General features: G+C 53.0%; 1 protein-coding gene across 1 annotated transcript in view; it reads left to right on the forward strand.

The window, feature by feature from the left end:
* BMP7 (bone morphogenetic protein 7) overlaps positions 1-27,419 on the forward strand; it is a 79,107-nt gene extending 51,688 nt beyond the window's left edge. Inside the window, exons 3-7 of the mRNA XM_081033695.1 lie at positions 314-462; positions 17,150-17,347; positions 20,531-20,607; positions 22,154-22,264; positions 25,356-27,419. Of these exons, the coding sequence (XP_080889821.1) occupies positions 314-462; positions 17,150-17,347; positions 20,531-20,607; positions 22,154-22,264; positions 25,356-25,505 (685 nt within the window). The 3' untranslated portion in view covers positions 25,506-27,419. The remainder of the gene's footprint in view (positions 1-313; positions 463-17,149; positions 17,348-20,530; positions 20,608-22,153; positions 22,265-25,355) is intronic.
* The last annotated feature ends 212 nt before the right edge of the window (positions 27,420-27,631 follow it).

Consider the following 27,631-nt stretch of genomic DNA (forward strand, 5'->3'; position numbering starts at 1 on the left):
CTTCCAGCAACACAGAGGCTGTACAATTCCTGCCTTCCCGGACTCTGTCCCACAGGCATCCCCCTAACAAATCTGAAGGGCAAGTTTGCCTCCTAGCAGCGCCCTGTCGCCTGTGTGTAAAGATACGTCTTGTGCACTCCCTTTCCCCAGCCCAGCTACTAAGCATCTCCAGCCTGGATGCAGCCATGTTTGGGGGGTTGGGGGGCCTCCTCCGGCCTCACACGCTCCTCATCTCCATCACTGGCTGGACGACTGGTGACTGGGCTGTGACATGCTGACCTGGAGCCTGCGTCTCTCTCCTCCTCTCTTACAGGGAGTCGGACCTGTTCCTGCTTGACAGCCGCACCCTCTGGGCCTCGGAGGAGGGCTGGCTGGTGTTTGACATCACGGCCACCAGCAACCACTGGGTGGTCAACCCACGGCACAACCTGGGCCTGCAGCTCTCGGTGGAGACCTTGGATGGTAAGTCGTGAGCCACTTCTCCAGCTGGCTCCGATGCAGCCCGTGTTCCTGAGCCTATGGAGGAGCTCAGCGGTGTACGCGCTTGTTTCCATCAAGAAAAGGCTTCCCGGGCCCCCTTCCCACTGGTACTTGGTGTTCAGCCCTTTGATCCAAACTGAAAGCCGCTCCTAGCCCTTTTGCACAAGATGATTACACAGTTGATCACTGCTGGCTTGGGTAAGGCCTTGGTGCTCAAAGTGTGGTCCCACACCAGCGGGCTCAGAAAAGCAGAATCTCTGGCCCCTCTCAGGGCTGCTGCATGAGAACCTGAGCTCTAAGGAGAGCCCCAGGTGATGCCTGAACACCTAACAGTCTGAGACGTGCTGTTGCAGGCTCCTCCACCTCAGGACACAAGACATTCTGGGATGTCCTGTTCCTTGTAGGATGTTTAACAGTGACCCTGTGGCCTTTACCCACCAAATGCCACTAGCATCTCCCACTTGTAACACCCAAAAAGTGTCTCCATGGCTGAAAATTCAAAAGTTACAGATGTGTGCAACAGTGAATAGTTTCCCTGTGACGTCCCCCATCTCCCACTGGCAACGGCTGTTTTCATGCGAGTGGATATCTTTTCAGAGACGATTCTGCTTCCTTTTGTATTTTTCTGCCTCAGATAGTGGCAGAGTATTAACAGTGTCTTCACCTTCAGCTTTTTTTTCACCTGACAACTGTCTTTTGGCCATTAAAGAGCCTCCCTTCATTTACAGGCTTGTACGTGTGTGTGTGCGTGTGTGTGTGCGCGCGCGCCTATGGCATGAGTGTGGTTCTGCCCCTCGCTCACTGTGGTACTCTTTACCTTTCAGAGCTCGGCTTCTTGTCACACAGTTAGTAAGAGGGCCTGCGTCATGGGGTTGTTCAGATATTAAATGAGTTAATACTGAAGGAGTTTAAAATCAGTGCCTTAACCCGCATGGGAACCCCCTAGGCATCTTGTTAAAATGCAGATTCTGATTCAGCAGGTCTGGGGAGGGGCCTCGGAGTCTGCGTTTCCAACCAGCCTTCAGTGGTGCAGAGGCCACTGGTCCCTGGGCTGTGCTTTGGGTAGCAAGGGCTGAGAGCAGGAGCTGGCTCATAGTCCACACTCCCTGAATGAGAGCTGTTGTTATTGTTACTCGTATTGTTGTTATTACCACCAATAGGGACGTACCCAGTCCCCTCGGAAGGACATCTAGATGTTTTCTAGTCTTTTGCTCTTACAAACAGGGCTGCCGTGGAAAACCTCAGTGTACACGTCACTGTCCACTCCAGGGAGTGCAGCTGTAGGCTCAACGCCTGCAAACACACTTGTCTAGTCATGCTTTTGAGAGGTAGTGTTCATTTGCCCTCCTTCCATTCCATGGAAGATCATTCCATTCGCACCCCACCAGCAATTCCCGAGGGCACCTGTCTCCCGTCTTTGTCAGCACAAGTTTTCAAAAACTCATCCTGTTCTGCTAATCCAATAGACGGTGAACAAGGTCTTGTCCTTCTGCTTTGCTTTTCTCTCTAATGTGTGAGGCTGGGCCCTTCCGCAGGTGCACTCTTGGCAGTTTCTTCCCCGTGTACCTGTCTGTTCACACCCTCTACCCACTGTTCTGATCAGATGTGGGTCTTTTTCATCTTTATCTTTTAGGGGCACTTGGCCCTTTGTGATTTGAGCTGCAAAGTTTCCCATTTTTTTCTTTTTCTTTTTTCTTTTTACTGTGGCCATGCTGGATTTTGCCAAGTGGAGTTAGACAATGTAGCTGAGTTTTTATAGTCTTTGCTGTTATCACTCCTGGGCTTTGCTTCTTTTCCTTCCTATTAAAGGTCTCTACTCTTTGGTCTGTCTGGGCTGCAGAAAACCAGAATCACACACCCAAGACCGTGAGCCATAGAGGAGGGAACCACAGACTTGAGGACCACACTTGTCTTGTTTCCAGGCCAGTCTTCTTTGTACTGATGGTCCCCTAACCTCCTCCTCAAGAAGGTACTCGAAGGTGCTAGATTTTTCTATATCATGTTGGCAAACTGTGCTCAGTGGACAGAATTCGGCCTGCTGGCTGTTTTTGAGTGGACTGTGAGCTAAGGATAGTTTTTGCATTTTTAAAGGATTGAGAAAAATCAAAAGAAGCCTATTTCGTGACATGTTAAATTATATGAAATTCCCACTTCAGTGTCCATAAAGTTTCGTTAGCACACAGCCACATTCATTGGTTTCTACATTGTCTAGGCCTGCTTTTGTGTATAAGAGCAAAGGTGAGTTGTTGTAATAGAAACTCTATGGCCCATAAAGCTGAAAATACTTATTATTTTCAGAAATGTTATTTACAGAAAAAGTTTGCAACCCCTGCTGTGTACCAGCATTTCCCTAACTGTGTTCCGTGAAGCGTCAGTGGGGTCCCAGGGAAAAGGGAAGGGGATCATCATTGGTTAAGTGTGAGAAGCACGAGGATGGGTCTCTGCAGGACTTATCAGAGCTTTTATTTTGCTGCTGTCCGTTGTAAATCTGCTGATGGGGAATACAGCACAAGGAATTCCAAACTTACTTGGCAGTAGTCATTCAACTCTTCTTTTTCCTTGGAAACCCTGTGCCACTTGTTGGGGACACGGTATAGAAGTGAGGCGAACACAGACATGAGTCCTTTTTTCAGACTGACCGTTCCCCTGGACTGGTAGGCATCGGCTAGACCTCCCACCTTGACCCCAGTGGGTCCTGCGCTTCTCTGTCCTGTCTGCCCCGCTGGCTTAGGTGGCCCAGGTTTGGTTTTTCTCTTACGTGATGCTCAACTCAGTTCCCTTCAGTGTCAGGTTTGCCATCATCTTTCTCCCCCCAAATCAGGCTCTTTGTGCCCCTTTGCCTCCACCTTCTGCTCCCTCCTAGGCTGTGGATAAGGTTCTTACCGAGGTGGCACAGCCTGATGGTTAGAGCGTGGGCTCAGGAGCCAGTCGGACTCCCCAGGTTCAAATCCCAGCTCTGCTGTTTCTAGCCACGTGAGCCAGGGTGAGTCACGTCATGTCCCCACCTGGAAAAGGGGGTTACTAATAGTTTCCACCTCCCGGATGGTTGTGAAGGATTAGATGGGCTCATGCCAGCGAAGAGCTTCACCACCTAAAATGCACTGGCTCTTCTCAGCTCACATTAAGTGCTGCCTGTCTGTGTCCCGTAACCCTCACCATCACCCGGTGAACTGGATGCTGTCGTCACCATCCTGTGGCCCGGGGAGGAAACTGAGGCTCCTGACAGGTGACAGGGCCCCACATCCTGCCCGGGCACCCTCTCCATCCGCGGGGAGTGTAGCATGGTGATTGTAAGACGCTGCCTAGAGTCAGGGTAGGGATTAGACGCTGTACCCCTGACTCCGTGCCCCGTCTCCTCCCCTCCCAGGTGGGCACTGGGGGGCTGGGCATGGGCGCCACCGCCCTGGGACTTGGCCTGCCCAGGCGCCCAGGCTGTTTGGTGTGGTTGCCTGGCTCAGGGAAGGGTAAAGTTTATCAACTGGCCAATTGGGCCAGTTAGGCATGTGAACGTTTAGACTTTTGGGGGATGACCTGGGAAGCAAGTGAGCCCAGCATTTCTGAGGCCATAGGCTGTGAAATTCTTTTTTTCTCCCCCTGCCATGGTAGTTCTCCAGCACGCTGTCCATCAGAATGCCCAGGGAGGCACGGTGAGCTTACAGATTCCCGGGCTCCACCCCAGACCCACTGGGCAAGTCCCTGGGGGGGAGGGAGGGGGCTGGGAATCTGCCTTGTCTCACAAGCTCCTGGGTAACTTGGGGACTGGCCTGGTGGTAACTCTCTGGCAAAGCTGGGCCTTATGTTTTAGGGTACCCCATTAATAAGACGCTGCGCAGGCTCACTGGCTCCTTTCAGGTTCCGGATCTAAACCTTTTCCTATTAGACGTCTACACTGGGGAAAGACCAGCGGGGTCTGCTGGGGAGTCTGTAGCTTCTGGGGTCCGTTTGCTGGGCAGCCTGGTGCCCACCTACTGTGTGCCAACCCTGAGCTGCCTGTAGAGACAGCCTGGTCCTGCCCTGGGACCTCCTACCACATTAACATAAACTCCAAGAGCAAGGTGGCCTCACACAGCACCTGGACAAGCGGAGTCCCTGGGCGGGGGCACCCAGGCCCAGCTCCCAGCCCCCCACCAGGCAGGGGAGGAGATGGGGCACGGAGTTGGGAACGGCACCCAGGCCTTGTTCCGACTTGCACAGCATCTTGCCGCCACTCAGCAGCTGCTGGGACATGGAGCCCTGTCACCTGTCAGGGCCTCAGTTTCCTCACCCCCCACGAGCACCTGGTGATAATGACGCGGGTGAACTTGCTTGCATCCCAGGGAGGCACAGACACCACAGGGCTTCAGAAGCCTTACGTTTGGCACGAGGAGCCTCCTGCTCACCTGGTCTCCAAATGCCTCCCTAGACCACCCAGCGTGTCTGTCCCTGCTTCCTCTAGCTGCGGCCCTGTTAGTACCCCTTGGAGCCGCACAGCTGAGCCTCCGCTCTGGGAGTGTTCCCCGGGGGGGAGAAGCCCATAAACTCCCCGGCACCTGTGGCTTATCCAGAGCCAACTGGGGAGCACCGTCTCATCTCCAGGACAGGACTCCGCGGGAAGGAGGGCTGGCGTCTGCTTGTCTTTCCCTTTGTACAGAAGAGAGAGGAGAGGCAACCCCTCCCCTTCCCAACTACACAGGCTGCGCCCCAACCCACCCAGGGGCAGGTGGGAGAGGAGAGAAGGAGGGGCGCCCTGAGCGGAGGGATCCGGACACATCCTGGCCCCTCTGGAGTGGGCAGCTAGCCAGCTGACAAGGGGCTGTCCAGGCTGTGCTGGGGAGAGCTGAGCCCTGGCTGCAGCCCTGGCCCCGGGCTCTCGGCTCCTGTGCAGGGCCAGACGTGGGACAGGCTAGCGGGTCCCGCACAGACGGCAATGCTCCCTGAGGCAGCCTCCTGTGAGCTGGGGCAGCTGGTCTGACGAGGTGCCTGGTTGGCAGGAAGACCATAGTGAATTCATCCAGAATGCTGAGCCCTGGGCCCGGCGCCCTGTCTGCGCTTATGCGTGTTAGTTATTATTGTTGTTGTTGTTGATGTGTTTAATCGTCACACTGACCCTGCCCAGGTGGCACCACTGCTATTGCCAACGTCTTACAGATGAGGAAACCGAGGTCAAAAAGGCCAAGGAACGCGACCACAGTCACTTAGCTCTGGGTACACTTGGACTTCACCACGGATTCTGAGTCCAGCCCTTCTCTCTTTACTGGAAAGCCTTCTGACAAAGTGGTCACCGGGGACCAGACTCAGGGCAGTGTGTAATTCACGCGCCCCTGCTGGGTACACGGCCAGGCCACACAGACAGAGAGCCCTGGACCCTCCGGCATCCCGGCTGCTGCCTGGCTGTTCTTGCCATATCCCCTTTCCCGGGGAGGAGGAAGCTTGAAAAAGAACCCAGAAGACGCTGGGCTTCGCTCAGGACTAAGTGAAGGAGCCCGCGACACAGAAGTGGCCAGGGCTGCCTCCCTCCGTCTCGTGGGCTCCTCCCTCCATTAAAAAAAAAAATTAAATTTATGTTTTATGACCACGTTGGTATAAAGATGAATATAATCCTGGCTGGATTAAAAAATTAAAACATTTTCTCCGACCCTAAACAGTTCATGTTTTGTCTTCTGATTTTAAGAGACATTAAAACATTTTCATGGGCCCCTAAAAGCCTCGTGGGCCTGGGCACCGTGCCTGACGGACAGGTTGGCCCTGGGCCCTGTATCCCAGGCCGAGGAGCGATGCTGAGCGCTCCCCGCCACAGCACCTGGCTGTTAAAACCAGCTTCTTGCAGTCAACAGCCTCTTCGTCTGTTTTGGACGCACATTTATTCACTCAACCAACACTTGTGAGTTCCTATGATGTACCAGGGACTGTTGTAAGCACTGGGGGTACGGCCCGGACAGAACAAAGCTTTTGCTGTCACATTGCTCATTCTCCTGGGAAGAGGCAGAGTGTGAAGGGAGCGTATGCTGGGGGTCAAGGATGAGTCCATGAAGACAAGCTCTGCGTTCTGAGGATGGCTCAGGAGGGACGTTCTCCCGATCATTACGCTCGGTGTTCCCGGTGCCACCGTCCATCCCAAAGCCGGGGGGAGATGAAGACTGCTTTGCACTGGAGACTCTCTTCCCTGCAGCCATCGAGGCACCTGGTCATTTGTTCCCAAGATGAGGACGCCAGCGTCTTGTCCTAGTTTACAGGACCCCTCTCCTCTCCCTGGTCCACAGAAGAAAGCATTCAGAGGCTCACAAGGGCAGCGTCCATGAGCCCTGCCTCTCTGATCCCAGAAGACGACCTGGCAGTCTCATTTCCCCACCTCACACCTCCTCCTGGTGGGCCTCCAGCTGCTGCCCGACATCCCCTGAGCTCCAAGACCAGGAGGGCCCCACCTCCTGGTCCCCACCCAATCTCTGCTTTCTGGAGTCACACACATGTGCATTCTGGATGCCTGTGTGCAAAGAGCCTCGGGCTTCTCTCCTTGGATGCAAGCACACGTGTCCCTCTTGTCAGTCATCCAGATGGGATCGGATGGGATTGCAAGGCATTTAAGGGACTGAGGGCGTGTGCTGTCCAAGTGGGATGCTCGTGCCACAGCAGCTGGGACCGGCCCGGGAGGTGAGCCGTTCGCCCACAGCGGCTGTGGAAGCCGAGCCCTGTAAAGCTGGGCTTGGCGAGCGACCCACCCCCAGCGCAGCTGGCTCCAAGGTGCCTGCGCCCTTGCGATTGCTTCACATCCTGTTTGTCCAGAAGCCAGAGCGAGAGAGAAAAGAAGAGGCCTTGATGACCCAGAGGCTGGGATCGGTCCTTCCAGGGCTGGGCTGGCCTGTGATGGCTGGGACAGGATTGGGTAATCGGGGCCAGGCAGATGTCACAAGTGTTAACTCTGGTGTCTCTTGTCACTTGGGCCTTGGTCTATCGAGAGAAGTGGCTGGAATTAATGTGTTTTTCACGATTAATGAGGAACATTCTTATGCTGTGCGTCTCCTAGGGGCAGCCGATGGCCCGGGGCCTGGAAACTAAAGATGCCCCAAGAAAACCAAGATGCCACCCTGTGTGTGGGCGGGTGGCCTCCCCTTCTTTCCCATGAGGCCCCATCTGTGCTCCGTGCCTGCCCCTGGGGATCTCCTTCGGGGCTGGGCCTGCTGATTCTGCTCGTGTCACTGGTCTGTGTCCTCCCCTCAGAGTCCCGTGTCCTTCCCAGAGTCCAGTGCCCACACCACCGCCCGCCTGGCTTTGCTCCCTTCCTTCCCACCCCAGGAGGCCCCAGAGGTGTCGTAGGCTCGAGTCAGCTGGACCAGGGTGTGGATTCCGTCTCTGCCCTTCCCGGCAGTGGGTCCTGGGGACATGGCTTCATGCCTGCGACCTCACTTTGCTCATCTGTAAATATGGGATCAAGAGTCCTGCTCATGAAATGGGCTCAGCACAGTGCCAGGCTCAGAGCCTACACTCAGAATGGGTGTTCCTTTGTTGAAAACCAATAACGGATAGAACCAACTCTGTCTGTCTATTATTTTCGTTAGCAAATAATAGAAATAGAAAGCCTTATCTCATGGGGACATTTATGGTTTTCTTTACAAGTCTGGAAGTCAGTGGAAGTAAAGTTGGTTAGAGAAAAGGTCAGCAAACTTTCTGTCATGTTCCAGACAGTAAATGTCTTAGGTTTTGTGGGTCCGACGTTCTCTGTCAACTGCTCACCTCTGCCGTTAACAGCGTGAAAGCAGACAGACAATATGTGGATGGGTGCACAGGGCTGTGTTCCAAGAAAACTGTTTGCAGAAACAGACGCTGCCCTGGGTTTGGCCTGTGGGCTGTCGTTTGCAGACCCCAGGGCTAGAGTATCAACTGCAGTGAAGCCTTTTTCCCTCCTGGCCCTGCCATGTTGCGTGTGTTGGCGATGTGTCCTGAGCCTCAGCACAGCCCCGTTGGCAAGACAGCTGGCTCCACATCCCCAAGCGTGGAGGAAGGAAGCACATGGGCTGGAGGGAGGATGTTCTCTTCTTATGCCTGTCTTTCTTGGGGAGGAAGACATTTCTGAGAAGGCTGCAGCATCCATCCTGGAAGGAGCTGCAGGTGAGGCTGGGAAGGGTCTGATTGGCAGCCTCCTTGGGTGGAGGAGAGCAGGGACCAGGGGGCTGGGCACGGCAGTGGGGTCTGCTACCAGGCACTCTGCCTCGCCAGACGCTCCTAGGATTGGACCTTCTCCACTCAGCTCTGGAGTGGGAGCAGAGCCTGCTCGGGCAGCTGCCCTGGCCTCCTTGGGTCGCAGGTGTGGTGAAGGAGAACAGGTGGACACCTGGAGTGTGCAGAGACTGTGGGAAACAGGCCACACGACGGACTTCACTTTGGTGTGATCACAGCAATGAAAACGTCGGTCCACACAGGCCCCTGTGGATGCGTCTCCTGGTATTCACGGTGGTCCAAGCGGGAAGCAGTTGAGATGTCTGTCACCACAGCCTGCGTTCATCCATCCTGTGGAACAGCGCTCAGCACCAAAAAGGAACGGACTGCTGAAATATGTCACACCGTGGGCAAGTCACACACAGGCAGCTTGACATAAGCCGGGGCAAAGGACTGTGGGAGTCCATTTATACGAAAAGCCTGGAAAACGCAAAGCTAGAGGAAGACCAGTCAGTCGTTGCCAGAGACTGGGAGGGGTGAAGGTGTGACCCGCAGGGTTTTTCCACCTCAGCACTACAGACATTTTGGACCAGATCTTCCTCTGTTGTGGGGCCCATCCTGTCACTGTAGGACATTACCAGCATCTCCGGCCTCCACCCACTCAAGGCCAGTAGCATTCTCCCCAAGTTGTGACAACCAAAAATGTCTTCAGACACTACCACATGGCCCCTGGGGAGCAGAGTCACCCCGGGTTTCGACCTATGAGATAAATGGCAGCACAAGGGCGTTTCTTTGGCGTGTGGAGCTGCTCTGCGTCCTAACTGAAGTGGTAATTATGGGAATCCATACATGTGTCAAAACCTACAGATCAGTATACCAAAAAGAGCTCACAAAGAAACGAAAAATTTAAAAAGCCAAAAAAATCAAACAAGCAAAACACACCCCAGACACGCAAGCCATGAGCTCTAGTAAAGAAGAAGCCAGTGAGCTCCTTGTCCCGGGCCCGCTTCCGTGCCTGTCACATCAGCCAGACTCCTCCCCTGTCACCGTGCTGCTGGCTGCGGAGGGCTCAGCTATAATCTTTCTATCCTAACTTAACTATCCTATCTTAAGGCACACTTCTTGGCAGGTGAAATACAGGCCACCCAGTGAAATTTGAATTTCAGGTAAACTACAAATAATTGCTTCATGCAAGTATGCCCCACCTATTGTAAACGTTATTTATCGGAAATTCACATTGAATTGGGCATCCTGTATGTTCATTTGCAAGATCTGGCAACCCTATTCTTGGGAAAATCTTTAGGTGGTTGTGTGTGTGTGTGTGTGTGTGTGTGTGTGTGTGTATAACCTGTTAGCCCTGGGCTACAATATCAATCTTTTTCAACTTTCCCAAAGATACAGACCTATGTTAAAATATGATGTATATCTTTTCTTTTTTCTGCCTCGATCAATGAATCCACCTACCTCAGTTCCTCTGCCAAACACATTTGGCTGGGCTCGCTATTCACTGTCACTTGTCCCGGACATTTAAATACAAATAATCAAAACCAACGCTTGCACGTGCTAAGTAAAGCCTGTATATTTGTAACATCATAAAATCAGAAGGAATTCCTGTCCCAGCCAAACCACTTGTCCTCTCCTGCAATATAATCTTTCCCGGCCTTTTGGGGGAGCGTTAAAACAGAACTGGTCTTTATGTATGAACATCCCCACAGATGTTCATACAGGCTTTAAATGTCTTTCCTGTCACGTGTAATCACACTGTTCCTATGTCCAGCCCCTACCTTAGGGGCTGCTCTGAGGGGCCTCCCCTCCTCGGGATCTGCGAGAGCCTGGGCCTGTCTTGTTCCAGGGATGACCCCCCAGGGCGCAGAGTCCACGCTGGCCTGGAAACTGCGCCAGGAATGTCGGTGACTAATGGCATGAGTTGTTTAAGGGGCTGGTCGCTCCCCCATGCCGTGGCCCTGAATATCACGGCCTCGTCTTGATAAAGCCCCACGTCGTCTTGGGTTTTGCAGTTAAAGACTTGGCTGCAATGAACTTATCTTGGCATGACCATCTAGTTTGGGGAGCACAGATGGAAAGCTGTGACTGTCCACCTGGGACATTTTGCCTCCCAGGGGACATTTGTGTTGTCTGGATACATTTTGGGGAGCAGCCATGAATCGTGCCGCACACCCTGCAATAGCCATGCAGAGACAAACACCCAGCGCCAGGCAGAAGCCGTTGTGTTCCTGGTCACCTGTCTCATGACGGTCTTTGGGCCCAGTCTTCGCATGCATGCTCTCCGGTGCTGGCTGGGACAGTGGATGAAGGGACCATCCCCGCCCTGTATCACTGAGTTTGTTAGAAAAGGACAGCAGCTTTTGAGCTGGGCCTGAGGAGGGCATGGAGGGAGGAAAGGAGGGAGGAAGGGAGGAAAGAAGGGAAGAAGGAAGAAAGGGAGGGAAGGAGGGCCCTCTTTTCAGCACCACCACTTGACTTCCTCTCCCCACACACCCCTGCCGCCATCTGTTCCCCACACACCAGGCCCAATGGCCTCTCACCACAGAATTCTGGCCACTGCTCTCTGCCAAACCCTCTGTGGCTGCTTTCACACCTAGAACACGACCCATAGCCCTCCTGTGACCCGGCCTCATCCCCTGCTGCCCCTTCCCTCTCTCCGGCACTACTGCCCTCCTTTCTGTCCGGCAAACACAGCACATATGTCCCCATCTCCTGCACCTGGCATCTGCTGTGCCCTCTGCTGGGACGGCTCCTCCCCCAGAACCCCATGGCACAGCAGCCTTCCCTGACCAGTCCCCGCTTGTCCCTTCCCTCTCTGGTCTGCTCCTCAGCTAACCACTGTACCCACACCTAGCACACCGCCTGGCCCACAGTGGGTGCTCCCTAAATAGTTGTTGAATGTACTACTAAAGGAATAAGTGAGGCATTTGTTCAAACCTGGGACACAACCTCAATGCCCGTCTGCAGGCCAGGATGAGTCAAAGCAGTTTCCATATGGAGCCTTTCCGTGGCTGCGGGCGATGAGCTCAGTGGAAAGGTGTCCACGGTACTCTGCCTAAAAACCAGGTTTTTGTGAAACAGCAGTGACAGCATGATCCCAATTACGAGGAAGTGCACACACGTGTTTCTGTGTGTCTGCATGTGCATGACTGGCTGGCTTCACGGGGGTGACCCTCACGGACCCCCTGCTTGGTTTAATGGTTTTGCTGATGCTGTCTTGAAATTCTTAATAACTTTTGGACAAGGGGTCTGCATTTCCATTCTGCACTGGTTCCCTATAGGTTCTGTAGCTGGTCCCGGTGCCTGGGCATGCTGGGAGATGGGTCCCCCAGATCGAGCCTCTGTGTAGGAGTTCCAGGGGACCCACTGTCTTCTCTGCGTGTTGCTCTGTTTGCAGTCACCAGGTAGTGCTTTTGTAACCCCCACCACCCCAAGAAGCAGCCAGGGGGATGAACCCACTTCAGAATCTTCCATTCCAAGTTCTTCCAAACGACTGTGGTGACATATTTGACATTTCAAGGCATAGCGGGGAGAAGACCTGCTGCTGGGAGAAAGTTGTCTGTTCCCCCCCCACACCCCATCCTGCTGGTTGTTCAGGATGTGGTCCTGGGCCAACGGGACCTCCAGGTTCACATGCAGTCCCCGCTCCATGTTGGGGAACCTTGACCCTGTTTAGCAGCAGCTCAAGAAGCGGCCCAGGAGGGAGGCATGGGTTCGAATCCTGATTTCCCCACCGACCAGCTGCCCAGGCCTTAATCATGGGAGCCTTATTTCTCTTTGCAAAGTGAGATCACGTGTCCGCCCATGGGGTTGTGCTGTGGGTTGGGTGGGCCGTAAGCGTTCCATCTGCTGGCACAGGGTCATGCATTCACTGAGAAAACGGTCATCGAGAGCCAATGAGTGCCAGGCATCCTTACTACAAAACACTATCGCCCAGGGTTTGGTTGGCAGATAATTCTTACTCCTGTTGTTTTGCATTTAAAAAAAATTGAGCTAACATAAAATTCACTTTTTTAAAGTGTGCAATTTGGTGATTTTTAGTATATTCACATTGTTGTGCAATCATCCCACTACCTAATGCCAGAACATTTCTCACATCCTAAAAGGAAATTTTCTATCCATGAACACTCACCACCCTTCCCCCCCAGCCCCTGGCAACCACTAACCTACTCTCTGTGTCTGTGGATTTACCTGTTCTGGACAGTTCCTTCGAATGGCATCACACACTGTGTGATGTTTTGTGGCTGGTTTCTTTCACTTAGCGTCGTGTTTTCAAGGTTCAGCCATGTAGCAGGTATCAGTACGGCCTTCCTCTGATGGTGACTAATATGCCACCGCTCTGTGTATCTCTTCACCTGCTGATGGATGGACATGTGCGTTGTTTCCACTTCTGACTTGTGACTAGTGCTGTCGTGAGCATTCATGCACAGGTTTTTGTGAGAACCTGTTCTCTTGAGTACACACCTAGGAGTCGAATTGCTGGTCCTATGGGAACTCTGTTTAACAGTTTGAGGAACTGCCAGACTGTTTTCCAGAGTATCTGCCCCGTTTTCGTACTTACACCAGCAGTGTGGGAGGATCCCACTTTCTCCACATCACCCCACCCCCCCAACACTTGTGTCTAGTCTGCCTTTGTTTTAGACATCTTATCTTAGTGAGGATGCAGTGATGCCTCATTGGAGTTTTTCATACTCCTGGCTTTTGTTGAAGGTAAATGCCTGCTATGGTCATTCAGCCTTTAGGTTGAAAACCTTAATCTGTTGTCAGACTTGGTGATACAAGGAGAATAATCCGCACATGCCCCCCAGTGCCTGCTCTATGTTAGGTCCGGGATGACTCTTCACCACATTCTTTAGTCCTCAAACCTGTGAGGAAAGGGCAAGAACAACCCCCAAGTCGCAGCTCAGACTAAATGGCCAAGGGAGGAGGTTTTGTCTTGGTGGTTGGGACCGGAAGTGAGCTTCAGGACTGGTCTGATCCAGTGGCTCAGTGATGGCACCACGTCCCACCAGGTCAGCCCCATTTGAAAACATGATCTACTTGGCACTAGGTGGTGGTGGGTTTGGGGGCTTCATCTCTCCCTCCTCCGCAGTCTTGTCTAGGAAGAGAGAAGGTTGCTTTTAAGTGCTAGAGTGGGAAGTTTCTTTTCCAGAAATTTTCAGAATACCTCTCTTCCATTCATTGGCTGAATTAGATCATGTGCCTGTACCTGAACTAATCACTGTAGACAGAGGATTAGTTGCCATGTATTAGACCACCAGCCCCACCCGATGGCCAGAGTGAGGTCAGCAAAGGCCCAGCTGCCGAAATGAAAATTGGGTCGGGTACCAAGAAAAGGGGGCAGGGTGAGACGCATGGCATCATCCCCATTTTACAGATGAGGAAATCGAGGCCCCAGCAGGCATCTTCACCTCTCTTGGCCCAAGCAGACTGATCAGCGGCAGATATGGGTGTAAATCCCCTGCAGACGCTCTTCTTTCCACTCTGTCACCCAGTTCTTAGCTGAGCCCTAGCCCTGGCTGTCCTGATATCTGCAGCAGCTTCCAGACCCCCGCCCTCAGTAGTGCGGTGACCGCTCTCAGTGATGGATTACTATATCTGGAGCAGCCTCAGGTTTTCAGGCGAGGCATTTTTATTTTGCCCTAAAAGCCTTCCAGGGGGGAACACAAATCCTAGGGGCTCAGCTTTAATGGTTCCTTTTATAGAATCGTTCCAATTATAGATGGGTGAACTCAGGGAAACCCTGCTAAAGAATGCGGGAGAGCCAATGTTAAAGAGGTTAATTTAGGGGAAAATAACAGTGGATGGGGAGTTTGGTCTTTGAAACGCTCGTTGTTAAAAAACCAAAGCGAACCCCCTGGTGCTTGTCTGGTCCTCAGGAGGCTGGGTTTCCTGACTTCCACCCGTCTGGGGGGCTTCAGGTGTAGTTAATTCCAGATGTGCATGGGCCCAGGGCCTCCAGAAGCACCACTTTCGCTGGCCTCTGACCCCTCTGACCTAACTTGAGGGCATCATATCTGTCGTTGTTACACAGCGTGACCTGGGTTCAAATTGTGCTCCCTCACTTCCAAGCTGGGTGTCCTTGGGCAGTTTACTCATCCTCTCTGAGCTGTTCTGTCATGAGTGACAAAGGCTTTCTTTGTCCTGTCTCCTGCTTTTATCTCTCTTTGGAACACTTATCACCACGAGACGTGACATTAAATACATACTGTCCCGTGGCCTCGTTGTCAGAGCCGACAGCCTGTTCTCCAGCCGTCACATTGGACCCAGGCGCAGAGCACAGGACACCGGGATTGCTCCACCCACTTCCTCCCCTCGGTCTCTGGGATCCCATACCCTCTTGGTGCCCTCCTTCCTCCGGTCCAAGCTGCTTCCAGTTTCTTCCAGCTCCTTCCTCTCTGGTCACTCCTGCGCAGCCTCTGCCCGGGGCCCCTGACCCCTCAAGGGTGGAGACAGGCTCCTGGGTTCCGCCCTCACGTTGCTTGTCCACCTGCACGCTCTCCCCAGGTGAGCTCGTCCAGTCTCCACACTGGCCCCGACCGCTGCTGCAAGTGGCATTTATTGAGCACTTTCGATGTGCAAAGCTCTGCTCTGAGGAGCATCTGTGTGTTGAGCAGTGGAGGCTGGACTTGAATCCAAGAAGGCTGGCGCGGGGCCAGAGCGCGTCTTAGTTCCAAGTCTGTCTCTGCCCTGGATCAGGAACCAAGCCCAGGGGACGTTCCATTGCCACCCGCCAGTTTCCCTCGGGTGTCAGGTGGGCATTTTGCACAACAGCTGCACACACTGCATTTTGCCTTCCAGCCTGGCCTCCCGGCTTACCCCTGCCGCGGCCCCCACCTTGGGTTCCCCACCTCAGTAAATGGCCCGTCCCTTCTTCCAGGTGTTCCAGCCCAGAGTGAGGAAGTCACATGTGACTCCTCCCTTTCTCACACCTTTTATGTCCAATCCCTCAGCAAATTCTGTCAGTTTTCCTCACAAAATAAATTCAGGATTGATCGTTTTTCAGGTTTGAATGTTTTGCTCCAGTTATCTGACCACTGGGTGAAACTGGGTGAAGGGCACATGGGGCCTCCCTGTGTATTTTTTTCCCCTGCATCTTCCTCTGTAATTATCTCAAAACAGAACATTAAAAATAAAGTAAATTCTAAAGATGGATTTTAAAAATGAACTGTCAAGGTTCTGGCCATTTCTGGCCAACTCTGCTCCCGCTGCCTGGGTTCAATCCCTGTCACTTGTACCTGGACTGTTCACGTCACCTCCCCTGGGTGTCTGGCTTCCTTCCTTGATCCTACAGTCCAGTCTCCAGGGGCAGCCTGAGATGGTCTTTTGCAAACAACTCAAGTTGCCCACTCCTCGGCTTGAACACCTGTGGTTTCCACCTCATGCAGACTATCTGAGTAACCTGGGGCTACAGTAACAAAGGACCACAAGTTGGGGGGGGGGGCTTAAAACAACAAAGCTTTATTCCCTCACCGTCCGTAGGCCAGATGTCCAAAATCAAGGTGTCCCAGCAATGCACACCCTCTGGAGGCCCCCACCTTGATTCTTCCAGCTGCTGGTGGCTCCTGGCATTATTTTGGTGTTCCTTGGCCTTCATCTCCCCATGGTGTCGTGTGTGTGTGTGTGTGTGTGTGTGTGTGTGTGTGTGTGTCTTCATGCGGCCTTCTTCTAAGGACAGCAGTGATTAGATTAGGGCCCTTCCTAATCCAGTATGATCTCATCTTAACTAATTATATCTGCAAAGTCACATCCTGAGGTTCTAGGGAACGTATATTTGGGGGTGCGCTCTTTTACCTGGTAAACAGAGTAAGGAGGAGCACTTGCTGATGCCCAGAGGCCGTGTTACTTGTGCCCTGCCGTCCCCCACCACTTATCGCTCTGCTCGCCCCTTCTGCCCCTCTCACCCTCATCTCTGCCCCTCTCACCCCATCTCTGCTCTGATCAGCCGGCCAGTCTCCGCACTGCTCCTTGGACATGCCCCCCTGGCTCCCACCTCTGGGCTTTTGCCTCCCCCCCACATCCCCACGGGGCTCCATCCCTCACTGTCACCGAGTTCCCTGCTCAAACGGCCCCTCCGCAGAAGATGGTAGACATCAGGGCTGTGTGCAGCTGTCCCCACCCTCCTTGGCGCCGAGCAGGACTGCGCCCACCTCTCGGGATTAGGTAGATTGTGGGACCTGCTATGCCCAGTGAAATGTGAGGGAAACTCTGAGTAGCTGGAGGCCTTCTACAGACCTCAGCCCGGCTCCTGTCGCTCCCCCTGCTTCGTGCTTTCACCACGAGACGCCTGCGGTCTGTGTTTCCTGCCCGCCTGCCCCACTGGCACGCACGCCCAGGGACAGAGCTTTCTGTCTGGGGTTCCCCAGTGTGTTCCAACCTCCTAACAGGACCTGGCATAGAGTTAAGTGCTGAATAAATACAGGCTGAAGCGCTGGGGAACGAATGCGTGAGTGAGCTGTGAGCGCGAGTGCAATCCCCGCCAGCGGCCTCTCCTCTAACCTCTCTTCTATGCCTCTGGCTGCTTTCGGTCTAGGGCAGAGCATCAACCCCAAGTTGGCAGGCCTGATCGGGCGGCACGGGCCCCAGAACAAGCAGCCCTTCATGGTGGCCTTCTTCAAAGCCACCGAGGTCCATCTCCGCAGCACCCGCTCCACGGGCAGCAAGCAGCGCAGCCAGAACCGCTCCAAGACGCCCAAGAACCAGGAAGCCCTGCGGGTGGCCAACGTGGCAGGTACTCCCGGCGGCGGGGGGAAGGTCAAAGCACAGACCCCAGGGTCCCACCGGGCCCCAGCGGGGAGCGACTCGAAATCCACTCATGTGCTCCACAGATGGTTCTGGAACCAACACAGCAGGAAGCAAAACCCACAAAATCCCTTCCTGCTCAGAGCTCACCCTCTGCATTTTGTCCAAGCCATAAATTTATTCAGAAACGCAAGTACCAAAACATGAGTATAACACGATGCCAGTCGTGTAAGTTCCTAAGTAGACAAAACAACGGCTGCAAATAAACGAAAGAGAACTCTGAAAACATGCGTGGGAAGACTCCACACCAACTTCTCCAGGGAGGCCGCTGCTTAGGCGTGGGGAGGAGACAGGGGGGACTTTGCCCATCTTTCCTTTATTTCTTCAAGTGAAAAGTATTGGAAGCTCGTGGCAAAGTTTAATACTTGTTAAGTGTGGGTGTTTCCCACCCAGAGTGCTTCCTCCAGAGCTCTGGGTTGGTCATAGGTAAAGATCTGAGGCTGGAACCAGCCTCGCTGGCCGAGCTGGGAGCCCCAAGCTGAGCACATCAGCTCTCCTGCCTCCTGGGCCGGGGTGGGTCTGAGGGAGCACGGAAGGGAACATGGGAGTATTTAGAAAACAGTAGTGAAGTGGCAAAGCAGCCCCCCCAAATACCTTCATGTTGTCGGTACCTTCTTTTGCCTCACCTAGCCGATTTTGCACTTTCTGTTCCTTTTCTTTTTCGAGGGAGAAGGTTGCTGTGGTTGGTGAGGTTTTTAGGAGCAGGGCCCCAGATGGAGCTCCATGTGTGCAGGGTTCTGTTCTGACGGGAGCATCCATCCTTTTTTAAAACGGGTCTGTGAACCCCCACCTCAAAAAGCACCCAAATCTCTGAATTTCATTGGAAACCTCCTCTGTGCTGGGGTTCAATGGTGAAAGCCAGCATAGTCTGTCCTCGGGACTACAGGAGCAGGCCACCCATGACAGGCCTGAGACTTGGGGGATGGTGACTCACCTTTGGGGAAGGGGGTTCAGAGCAGACTTCCCAGCCGAGAGCTGTGGGAGGCGCAGGCACCCACGAGGCCAGGCTGGGTCGACTCCAGCTCCCCAGGCAGCGGGACCTGCAGGTGTCGAGAGAGACCTACGATGGGAGGTTGCGTGGCACCTGTGAGGGGCTGGGACAAGGGGAGAGGGGCCAGGGAAGTGAGCAAGATCAAGTGTCTTCTTGGGAGGCGTATCTTGAGGTTGAGCTTCATCCAAAGCAGATTTGGAAGGCTTTGCAGAGTTTCAAGCCATGGTGTGGGATGGGAGTGATAAGACGATCATTCTGATCGTCCTGGCTGCTCTGAGAATGGTGGGGAGCAAGGCGGGGAGGATCAGAGTAGGGAGCCTCGTTAGAGGCCTTATCGTACAACCAGGCAGGAAGTGCTGGCAAATTCCATCCCAGCAGAGACTCCTGTGTCCTGGAGCCTATCAGGGGTACCTCAAAGTCTCAGAATTCGACACATGCTTTCTCCCACTGCCTCCTCGCCAAACCCTCATCAAGCCTCCATTTACATACCCCCCCAGACGGGACTCTCACTACTTCACAAGGCAGCTATTCTTCCTTGCCAGGAATCTGCCTCCTTCCTGTACCTGTCTACTTCCTGGCCCATTTGAAGTTCATCTAAATCCTGCCTGGAAGTTTAATACGAAAAAATACCGAGTCCTGGATCCCATTGCAGGCTTAGGGAGCCAGCCTGAGTGTGTGTGAGACAGAGCACTCATGCCCTTTCGTAGTGCTTTACCTCACATGGCAGCTGGCGGTCCAGCTGTAGGGCCACACGTGTTGAATCGTCTCACGGCAGCACTTGATACGTTGGAAGGACACATGCTGTAGCATGCTGCCTGCCGTGAAACTTCCTTTCCTGCAGGGTAACCCACCCTCAGGGCCTTCACTGCTTCACATGGTGTGGGTTGGGGTTGAGAGACTGGGTTCGTTGCTTCCCTTCCGCTTCCTTCTCCCCACCCACATTTGGACCTGATTCCTGGTAATTGGCCATCTTCACCAGATGACCCTCGGGGCTGGACGCTGAGCCCCAGCACGCGTTAGCTGCTCAGACGGGGTCTCGTGGAGACGGATGAAACAGCAGCCTTGCCTCCAGCTCCCCAGCTGGCTGGTGGGATAAGTGGGGCAGGACGGGAGGGTTAGGGGGGCTGGGGCCTACTACTTGAGTGTCCCTTTTCTCCCCTTTCTGCACTAACATTGTCAGCGGCTTGGTGCGCTGAGTAAAGGATTTGAAGCTATATGAGGGCTCAGTGAGAAGAAAATGTGGTTGATTAGCAGTGTCTACCCTGAGCAGCGGAAGGGCACGTAGCAGCCTGAGTGCCCATTTTCCCAACCCTGTCTTAAAGCAAAGCTGTGATATTTGGTTTAGTGTTGAAACCCAAGGCCCAACAGACCAAGGCTGCGAGCATTTCATGGAGCTAGTTGTGGACAGGCAACTGTGGTGTGTGTGTGTGTGTGTGTGTGTGTGTGTGTGTATGTGTGTGTGACACAGAGAGACCAGATTTCTACATGTTTACTAATGCTCAGTTCCTAACCCCAATGCCTACAAACCTACATACTTCTGGAAAACCCTGGTGCATAATTTTCAGTCCTCAAAGAAACCTCAGTAGTGTGTTTTTCTAGGAAGTCGGTGGGATTTGACTTTCTGCCCTCTTCTTTCTTCTTGGTGGTGGTGCTGATGGGGACTGACGGGCCCTATCTGTGCCCCTTCACATCCCCTAGGAGGGGTGAGCATCGCGTGGTGAGCTGGCCTCACTCGGTGGGGCTGCTTGGAAGATCCCTCCTGCAGCCGGCCTTGTGGGCTGTGGATGGGCTTCCATTCCCTACGGAATCCAGGCAGATGTCAGCATCTACACACCATGTGTGTATAAAAGAAACCAGTGTCCACAGAAGGGTCCAGAGAGTGCTGTGAGCTAAGACTGTGTGAGTGAGGGAAGGGGGCATTGGCACCTCCCTTGTAGGACCGTTTGCTGGGGCTGGACATGAGAGTTTTAAGGCTACAAGTCCTCGAATGGCATTTGTGTCAGAACAGTCACCCTCTAGCTTTCTGAGTTTGTGCTCCCACCAATGCCTTAGACTGAGGACACGTGTGTGTGTTTCCTGTCCCTCTCCCCCACTTTGTCCTCTGCTTCCTTGTCCCTGCAGAAAACAGCAGCACTGACCAGAGGCAGGCCTGCAAGAAGCACGAGCTGTACGTCAGCTTCCGTGACCTGGGCTGGCAGGTAAGGGGGCACGGCCGGACCGACCCTCCCTGTGGGCTCCCCAGGGCTCCCCCAAGGCTGTGTCCCATACGGGCACTGATTCGTGTTTCTCGTCTACCTCAGTTAATACTCTGGTATCAAGTGTCCTAACGAAGGTAGAGGATTCCGCTTAAGGATCCGGGATACCTCATGAAAGCAAGAGCAGAAATGTGGTTGAGACTCAAACTAGAACCAGGAACCCAAATACGTTGGACTCCGAACCTCATTCTTCACGTGAACCCTATTTCCATCCTGCGGCGGGCTGTTTCTCTCAGATGTGGCCACGCCTGTGTGCTAGAATCCAGCAGCCTGGAGAGCTGGCTCCTGCCCTCTGCTCTGTTTGCCCCTCTTCCCCCTTTCATGATTCAGATTCCCAGGGAAGGGACTGATTGGCCCAGGTGCTTGGTCCTTAACCAATCAGCTGTTTTAGGGGTGGGGTCATGTTGTAGGAACATGCCTGCCCCCTCGGGCACCAATTGGATGGAGTGGGGCAAAGGGAAGGGGATGAATCCTAGGAAAGGAGTGAGGGTCAGAGCGTCGCACACCTTTGAGCCCCTAAGACATCCTGGGCCCCTAAGATGTCTGAGCCCCTAAGATGTCTTCCAGGCAGTGGAGATGCAGCCACCAGCATTGCAGTGTGCCTGCCCCACGGAGCGCAGATATCGCTGGACAGGGCGTTGTCGTAAGATCACCAGGTCAAATAGGAGAGTCCAGATTCTCTCCTGGGGATCATCATGCCCACATACGTGCCCAGGGCCCCTGTGCACACAGCCAGCTTGGACCCCCCTTGATTCCGTCCTCACACTTATAACAACACCCGTGCTCTTACGGGGCACCGGTTCCTGCTTGAGAGCTGGAACAGAGCCCCTGACTCCAGGGTCTGCTGGAAGGTTCCATGGACTTGAGTCAAGGAGGGGTGTATTTATTGCTAGAACAGTATTTCCTTGCTGACCCAACCCTAAAGGCAAGCTTGGCCACGCGCTCTGTTTAGGAGCAGCACGGGCGTACCAGACACTGTGCTGGGCCGTCTACCCTATCGTTAATCCTCACCTTAACGGGTTATTAGTCTGCCTCCCAGGTAGGTGAACTGACGCAGGGACGTTTTGTTTATGCAAACTGCCAATGTGTTACCGCCTTGTAAGGGTAAAGTTGATGCCACCCCAGCCACCCCTCTCTGTGCCACCTTCTGATACAGCCACTCAGTGTCCATTCGGGGCTCAGCCCAGCCCTGCAGTGGTCCTTCTCTCATTTTGCATTCCGCTGGGACCATGAAAGGCTGCCACCCATTTCTCCTGCTTCTGCAGGACCCCTAGCTGCTCAGGAGGGCCTGGGCCGTGTCTCTGACCTCTGGTCCACCGGAAGAGGGCTTTGGTCCCGAGGGTGGGACCCTACGGCCACACTTTCCATCTGGTTCTGGACGCAGCTGTGTGTGTGTGTGTGTCTCTCTCTCTCTCTCTCTCTCTCTCTCTCTCTCTCTCTCTCTCTCTCTCTCTCTCTCCCTCTCTGACTCGCGCTCTCTCTCTGGTAGGACTGGATCATTGCGCCAGAGGGTTATGCCGCCTACTACTGTGAGGGGGAGTGCGCCTTCCCTCTGAACTCCTACATGAACGCCACCAACCACGCCATCGTGCAGACACTGGTGAGTGGGGCCCACCCGCCATCTGGGGTGTGCGCAGCTGGGGAGCAGAACCACGCGGGGGCCTGGGCACTTTTGTTTTCAAGAGCCCCTTTCTCTAGTAAAAAAAGATTAAAAAATATATTTTACTACTGTGTTGGCATAAAGCTATGGATTCTTCAATTCTAAAGTTTATCTGTTTCTCCTAATTTGAAAAGAAATTAGAGCAGTTTCATGGATTCCTAGAGGATCGTGGGCAGCAGTCACTGCCTGACGGAGACGGGCCCTGGCCCTGCCTCTGTCTGGGGACTGTTGTCCTCTGCGGGCGCCATGTCTGCTCCACGCCCACAGGCCTGCCCCTGCCCCCGTGTCTGGCCTTCCCCTGGCCAGGGGCTGGAGAGCTCAGGGCTCGTGTCTCCCCCTCGTACTAGCCTTGAACTGAGCAGTTCAGCCCTTCAAGGGTGTTTATGGAGCGTCTACTGTCTGGAGCCCCTGCACAGGGAGTTGGGGACACTTTGGGGAACAGCGCAGACTGGTCCCTGCCCTCAGGGCCTCATTTTCCAGAGGAGGAAACCATACAGTAAACAAAGGAACTTCTGAGAGGGAGGAAGTGACAGGAAGATGACACACAGGATATTAGGATAAAAGATGAGGCTGGGTAGCCATGGGGCTATTTCAGGTTGAACTTCCATGGGGTCATTGGAGGAGTCAGTATGATAATAAGTAAAGCTCTCAACACTGCACTGGTGACACTCAGTAGACGTCATCTTTACTACTCTACCGACAACAGCAGCAGGAAGCGTAGGGACTTGGTTCTTCAGCTTAGAATCTGACGTTCAAAGACCTGGGTTATCTAGCGCCCTGCCATGACCTTTATTTGGGCCCTTCCTGATGACTGGTCATCCTCCCTGGCTTGAATGCTTCTGATAACAGACAGCTCACTACCTAGGTCCCTCCCTCTGTCCTGCACTTCTGTGTGTTATGGAGCTTTAATACTACTGTTGTTTAGTAATCAGCCCCTCTCTTCCCTTTCCCTGCCCCATGTGTTCTGTCTTAGAGGAAAAGCTCCTCTTTTCCTTTGGACCAGGCTCTACCCTTAAAGGGGAGGCCTCTTTCCTTGGCATTGCTTTGCCAGGGCCCTTCCTCCCCCAACAGGAAACTGCAAGGCCTATTTAGGATTGACGGTTCCCAGGCTGGACATGAATAGTCCCCCAGCCTGTTCCCCAGTACAGTATCCCCCCTAAGATCCTGCTCTGAGGACCCTGGGAGGGGCTGGGAGTGCCTCCTAGGCTGCCAGGGGCACACCTCTACCCTCCTCTGACCTTGCCTTCATAGCCCTGGGACTACCCCCTCAATCTGTGTGTTACCAGAGACCTCTAGGATCAGAATGAATCCTCCGATTGTTCTGAAATGGGGATCTTACAAGGAGGTGAATCCTCGCTTTCTAGAGTCCTAGTGACATACAGAGGAAATGAGTTGACAGCTGGGATTTGCTTTAAAGGTATTCAAGAGTGAAGGAGATGGGGGAAGGTTTCGATTTTAAGGTTTGAAATTGTCCATAATAAAAAGTTTAAAAAGTGTGCTTGTCTATGTCAGAAGTCACAGTCTGGTGGCTGGTGAGCAGGGGCCACCAGACTGCTGTTACTTGGCCCCCATGGTCTGTCGCAGACATGGCAGTTTCACCTTTAAAAAAAGCAAAACAGGAACCAAGTCTCCTGCCTGTCCTGAACACTTGGCACGTCTGCTTGTACTGGCTTTGGTAGATTGCGGTCAGTTTGCCCCAATCCTCACTATTCCCTGTTGTCTCACTCCTGGCCTTGTTCACTCATTGGTGGCACTCATGTGGCCCCTGCAGGCATTTGAACTTGTTTGCTGTTGACCCTGGTCCTCTGTAAGGTACACAGAAGCCCATTAGTGAGAAGGAGCAGTAAACCTGAGTGACTGGCCGGCTTCTTTCTTCATTCTTACCTTCTGGATATTCTGCTTTCTTGTTGATGTCCACTCAAGTGTTTGCCCTAGTTCTTTTCCTCTTATTTTTAATTATTATTTTTTTAAATTATTATTTGCCTCAAGAGACAAATAGTCTTGTATGGTCTAGACCTGCAGCATTCAATACAGTAACCGCTTTTACAGGTGTTTCTTAAACATTTGAAGTGTGCCCAGTGTGAATCGAGATGTTTCTGTATAAATATAAAATACACACTGGGTCGTGAAGACTTAAAGTATTTTTTTTAAAAAAGTGAAATGTCTCATTAAGGATATTTTATGTTAAGTACATGTTGAAATGATAATAGTTTTGAAATACTGGGTTAAATTAAATATATTATTTAAATTAATTTCACCTGCTTCTTTCCCAGCTTTTTCAGTATGGCTGCAAGAACTTTTAAAATTACACATGTGACTTGCATTATATTTTCCTCAGATAGGCCAGGTCGAGCCCAGAGACCAGCAATATTTTTCGGAACAGGGCCAGGTGGTAAATATTTTTGACTTTGAGAGTCGTAAGGTCTCTGTTGCCACTGCTCAGCTCTGCCCTTGCAGTGCAAAGCAGCCCGAGATGTCACTAAAGGAGTGGGCATGGCTGTATGCCAACAAAACTTTATTCACAAAACCAGGCAGTGGGGCAGGATTTGGCCTGCAGGCGGACCCTGGTCTAGCTTGGTGGTTTTTAACTTGGGACAGGTTTGTCCGCCAGGGAATATTTGATGTCCAGAGATTCTTTTGAATGTCATGATGGGGATCGGTGGGGTGGGGTGTGGAGTGCTTCTGATTTCTAGTGGGTAGAGCCCCGGGGTGCTGATAAACATCCTACAGAGGACAGGACAGCCCGCGACGGAGAATGATTGAGCCCCACGGGTCTGATCTGGCCACTAACTTCCCAGCTGTGTGCGGGCAAACCTCTAGATAAACACTTTGGTTCCCTCGTCCGTGAGACGGGGATAATCACAGAACTAAATGATTAGACATCACGCACTTAGCATTGGGCTTGCTTGCTGCATGTCACCCGTAGTCATGCTGCCCAAGCAGTAGTGTCCCTTGTAGACATAAGGAGGCCAGAGAGAAGGGACTCATGGCTTCTCACCGCTGCCAACATTTTGGTGTGTGTGTGTTCCAGGTCCACTTTATCAACCCGGAAACAGTCCCCAAGCCTTGCTGCGCCCCGACTCAACTCAATGCCATCTCTGTCCTGTACTTCGATGACAGCTCCAACGTCATCCTGAAGAAATACAGAAACATGGTTGTCCGGGCCTGTGGCTGCCACTAGCCCCTCCCGGAAGGCAGACCCTTCGGGGCCACATTTTTCCGGACAGCTCTCACCGCCCAGCATCTCCCACTGCTCGCCGGGGCGAGGAGCCAGCAGACCACCGCCTCTCGCGAGACCTTCCCGTCCCCTTCCCTGCTTTAACGGTGTAGGAGCATTAAGGAATTTGAGAGGCAAATGGCTTTTCATCAGTCTTTTGTTGTCGTCCTAGGGACAAGATCCTACAAGCTGCTGCCGGCAAAACCTAACAGGAAGGAAAATAGATCAAGAAAAACTGCCCGGCCACGATCATTGGCTGTGAAGTGTCTGCCGTGCACTGACTCGTTCCCAGGAGTAATTAGGGGCGCCCTTCGGCCAGGCCACCCAGCAGCGGGAGGAAAGGGCGCGGAGAGGGGCGGGCACGTTTGTGTCTGTGCTAAAGGAAAGTTCCTGTAACAAATGTCACAATAAAACGAATGAATGAAAATGGTTAGGATGTTACAGATATATTTTCCTAAACAATTTATCCCCATTTCTTGGTTTACTCTGATTTCGTAAACAGAAGCTGTGGCTGGCGGAGGGAGGAGGAGGCCTCCTGTCCGTTCCATTCGGGTTTCGTTCTGAGGCTTGCAGAGGCCCAGGGTTAACGCAGACTTGCCCAAATCCAAGATTTGGCTGTGAGGGGAAAGGGCAGCTTTCTGCTCAGAGGATGGGGCGTGTTGAACCTGAAGGGAAAATGGGCTTCCTCGTTCAGCTGGGCGTGTGAGGGCAGAAATGAAAGGAGGCATGTGAAGGACGGCTGGCAGATGTTTGCAAGTGGCTCTCTAGCTCCCCTCCGTGCTAGGACGTCCGTGTGAAGGTCAGAGTAGAGGAGGCCGACATTCAGTACAGAACTTGCAACTCCACCCTGAACTCGGGCCAACGTGGCCCTACTTAAAGAAGCACCAAGAAAACCTAGCTCTCGATAGGGGTGGGCAGGGGGCCATCCCCCCTCCCCCAAGTGGGCCCCTCCATCTGTTGTTCACGGGTAGCAGTGTTCTGAAGTCTGGGTTCCAACTAGGCTTCCGTGACCTCCTCTTTTCATTTGCAGACCCCGTTGAGGCTCTGCAAACATTCTGCTCCTTGAAGCATAGTGGGAGGTCTGCTGGGTGTAGGGTGTGCTGGATGTGAATCTCAAATGGAAGGATCTAGAAGCCTTTTTGAGAGTGACATCCTAATCAAGTGTCCTGACTCAAAGGTGCCATTTCTGATGTGTCTCTTGGCAAGAGCCTTCCTTGCCTTGGCTGGTGGGTCCCTTAAAGGATGTGCATCTGGCCGGCAGCTACAGCGCAGGCCTTGGGGAGTACAGAGCTGTCTGTGAACAAACAGCGGGGGTACCCATGAGGCCCATGGCCCCTGGAGCCCGTTCCAGTGGAGAACTGTTTCTCCATCGTGACCAAGTTGGTTCCTGGAAACTCTGGGGCCCTGTTTTTACTTTCTTTTGTTTTTTCTTCTCCAGTAGCTTGGGCTGCAGCCTTTACTCTGCCTGGTCGACAGGGAAGAGTTGCTGTTTTTGTGATAATTTTGTTTTGTCTGTTGGCAGGTCTGGGGATTTTTGTATGATTCCCTCTTGGTACAAGTTTTCTCACCACTTATGCCCCAAATGGCCTCTCGTTAGCCTCATTTGTACATTGAAACGTGTAAATAGTTGTTACAAAACAAAGAAATTATTTATGTCCATCTGAAGCTCTTTTTAGACCTTCCTCCAACCCCTCATTCGGGACCATGAGCTCGCTTTCCTCCAACCTGCTTGTTTTGTTATTTAAGACTATTTATTAACGGTCAGACCAATGTATCTTCGGCTGTTGCACAGAGCAGTCCTCAGCGAAAATTCTGTATAAATGGACAAAATAAAAAGGATTTTGACTTTGCAATAAAAGGAGACATTTGGTTCTGGTTCTTGGGCCTGTGTGTCTTGTTTTTTTCCTCTCAACTCCAACACTGGAGTTCTCTCGGTCTGCTGAGAACTCTCTGGACTCCACCGTGTACACGCTGTTTATCATCCAGGCCCCGGGGAGAAGGGGCACTCGTCAATATTTGGTGCAGCTGTGTGGGGCTCCAGGCAGGAGAGATGGAACCAAACAACAAATGTGAATTTGGTAGGCTCGACT

The sequence above is a fragment of the Rhinolophus hipposideros genome (genome assembly GCF_964194185.1).
Source record: "Rhinolophus hipposideros genome assembly, chromosome: 22".
Taxonomy (NCBI): domain Eukaryota; kingdom Metazoa; phylum Chordata; class Mammalia; order Chiroptera; family Rhinolophidae; genus Rhinolophus; species Rhinolophus hipposideros.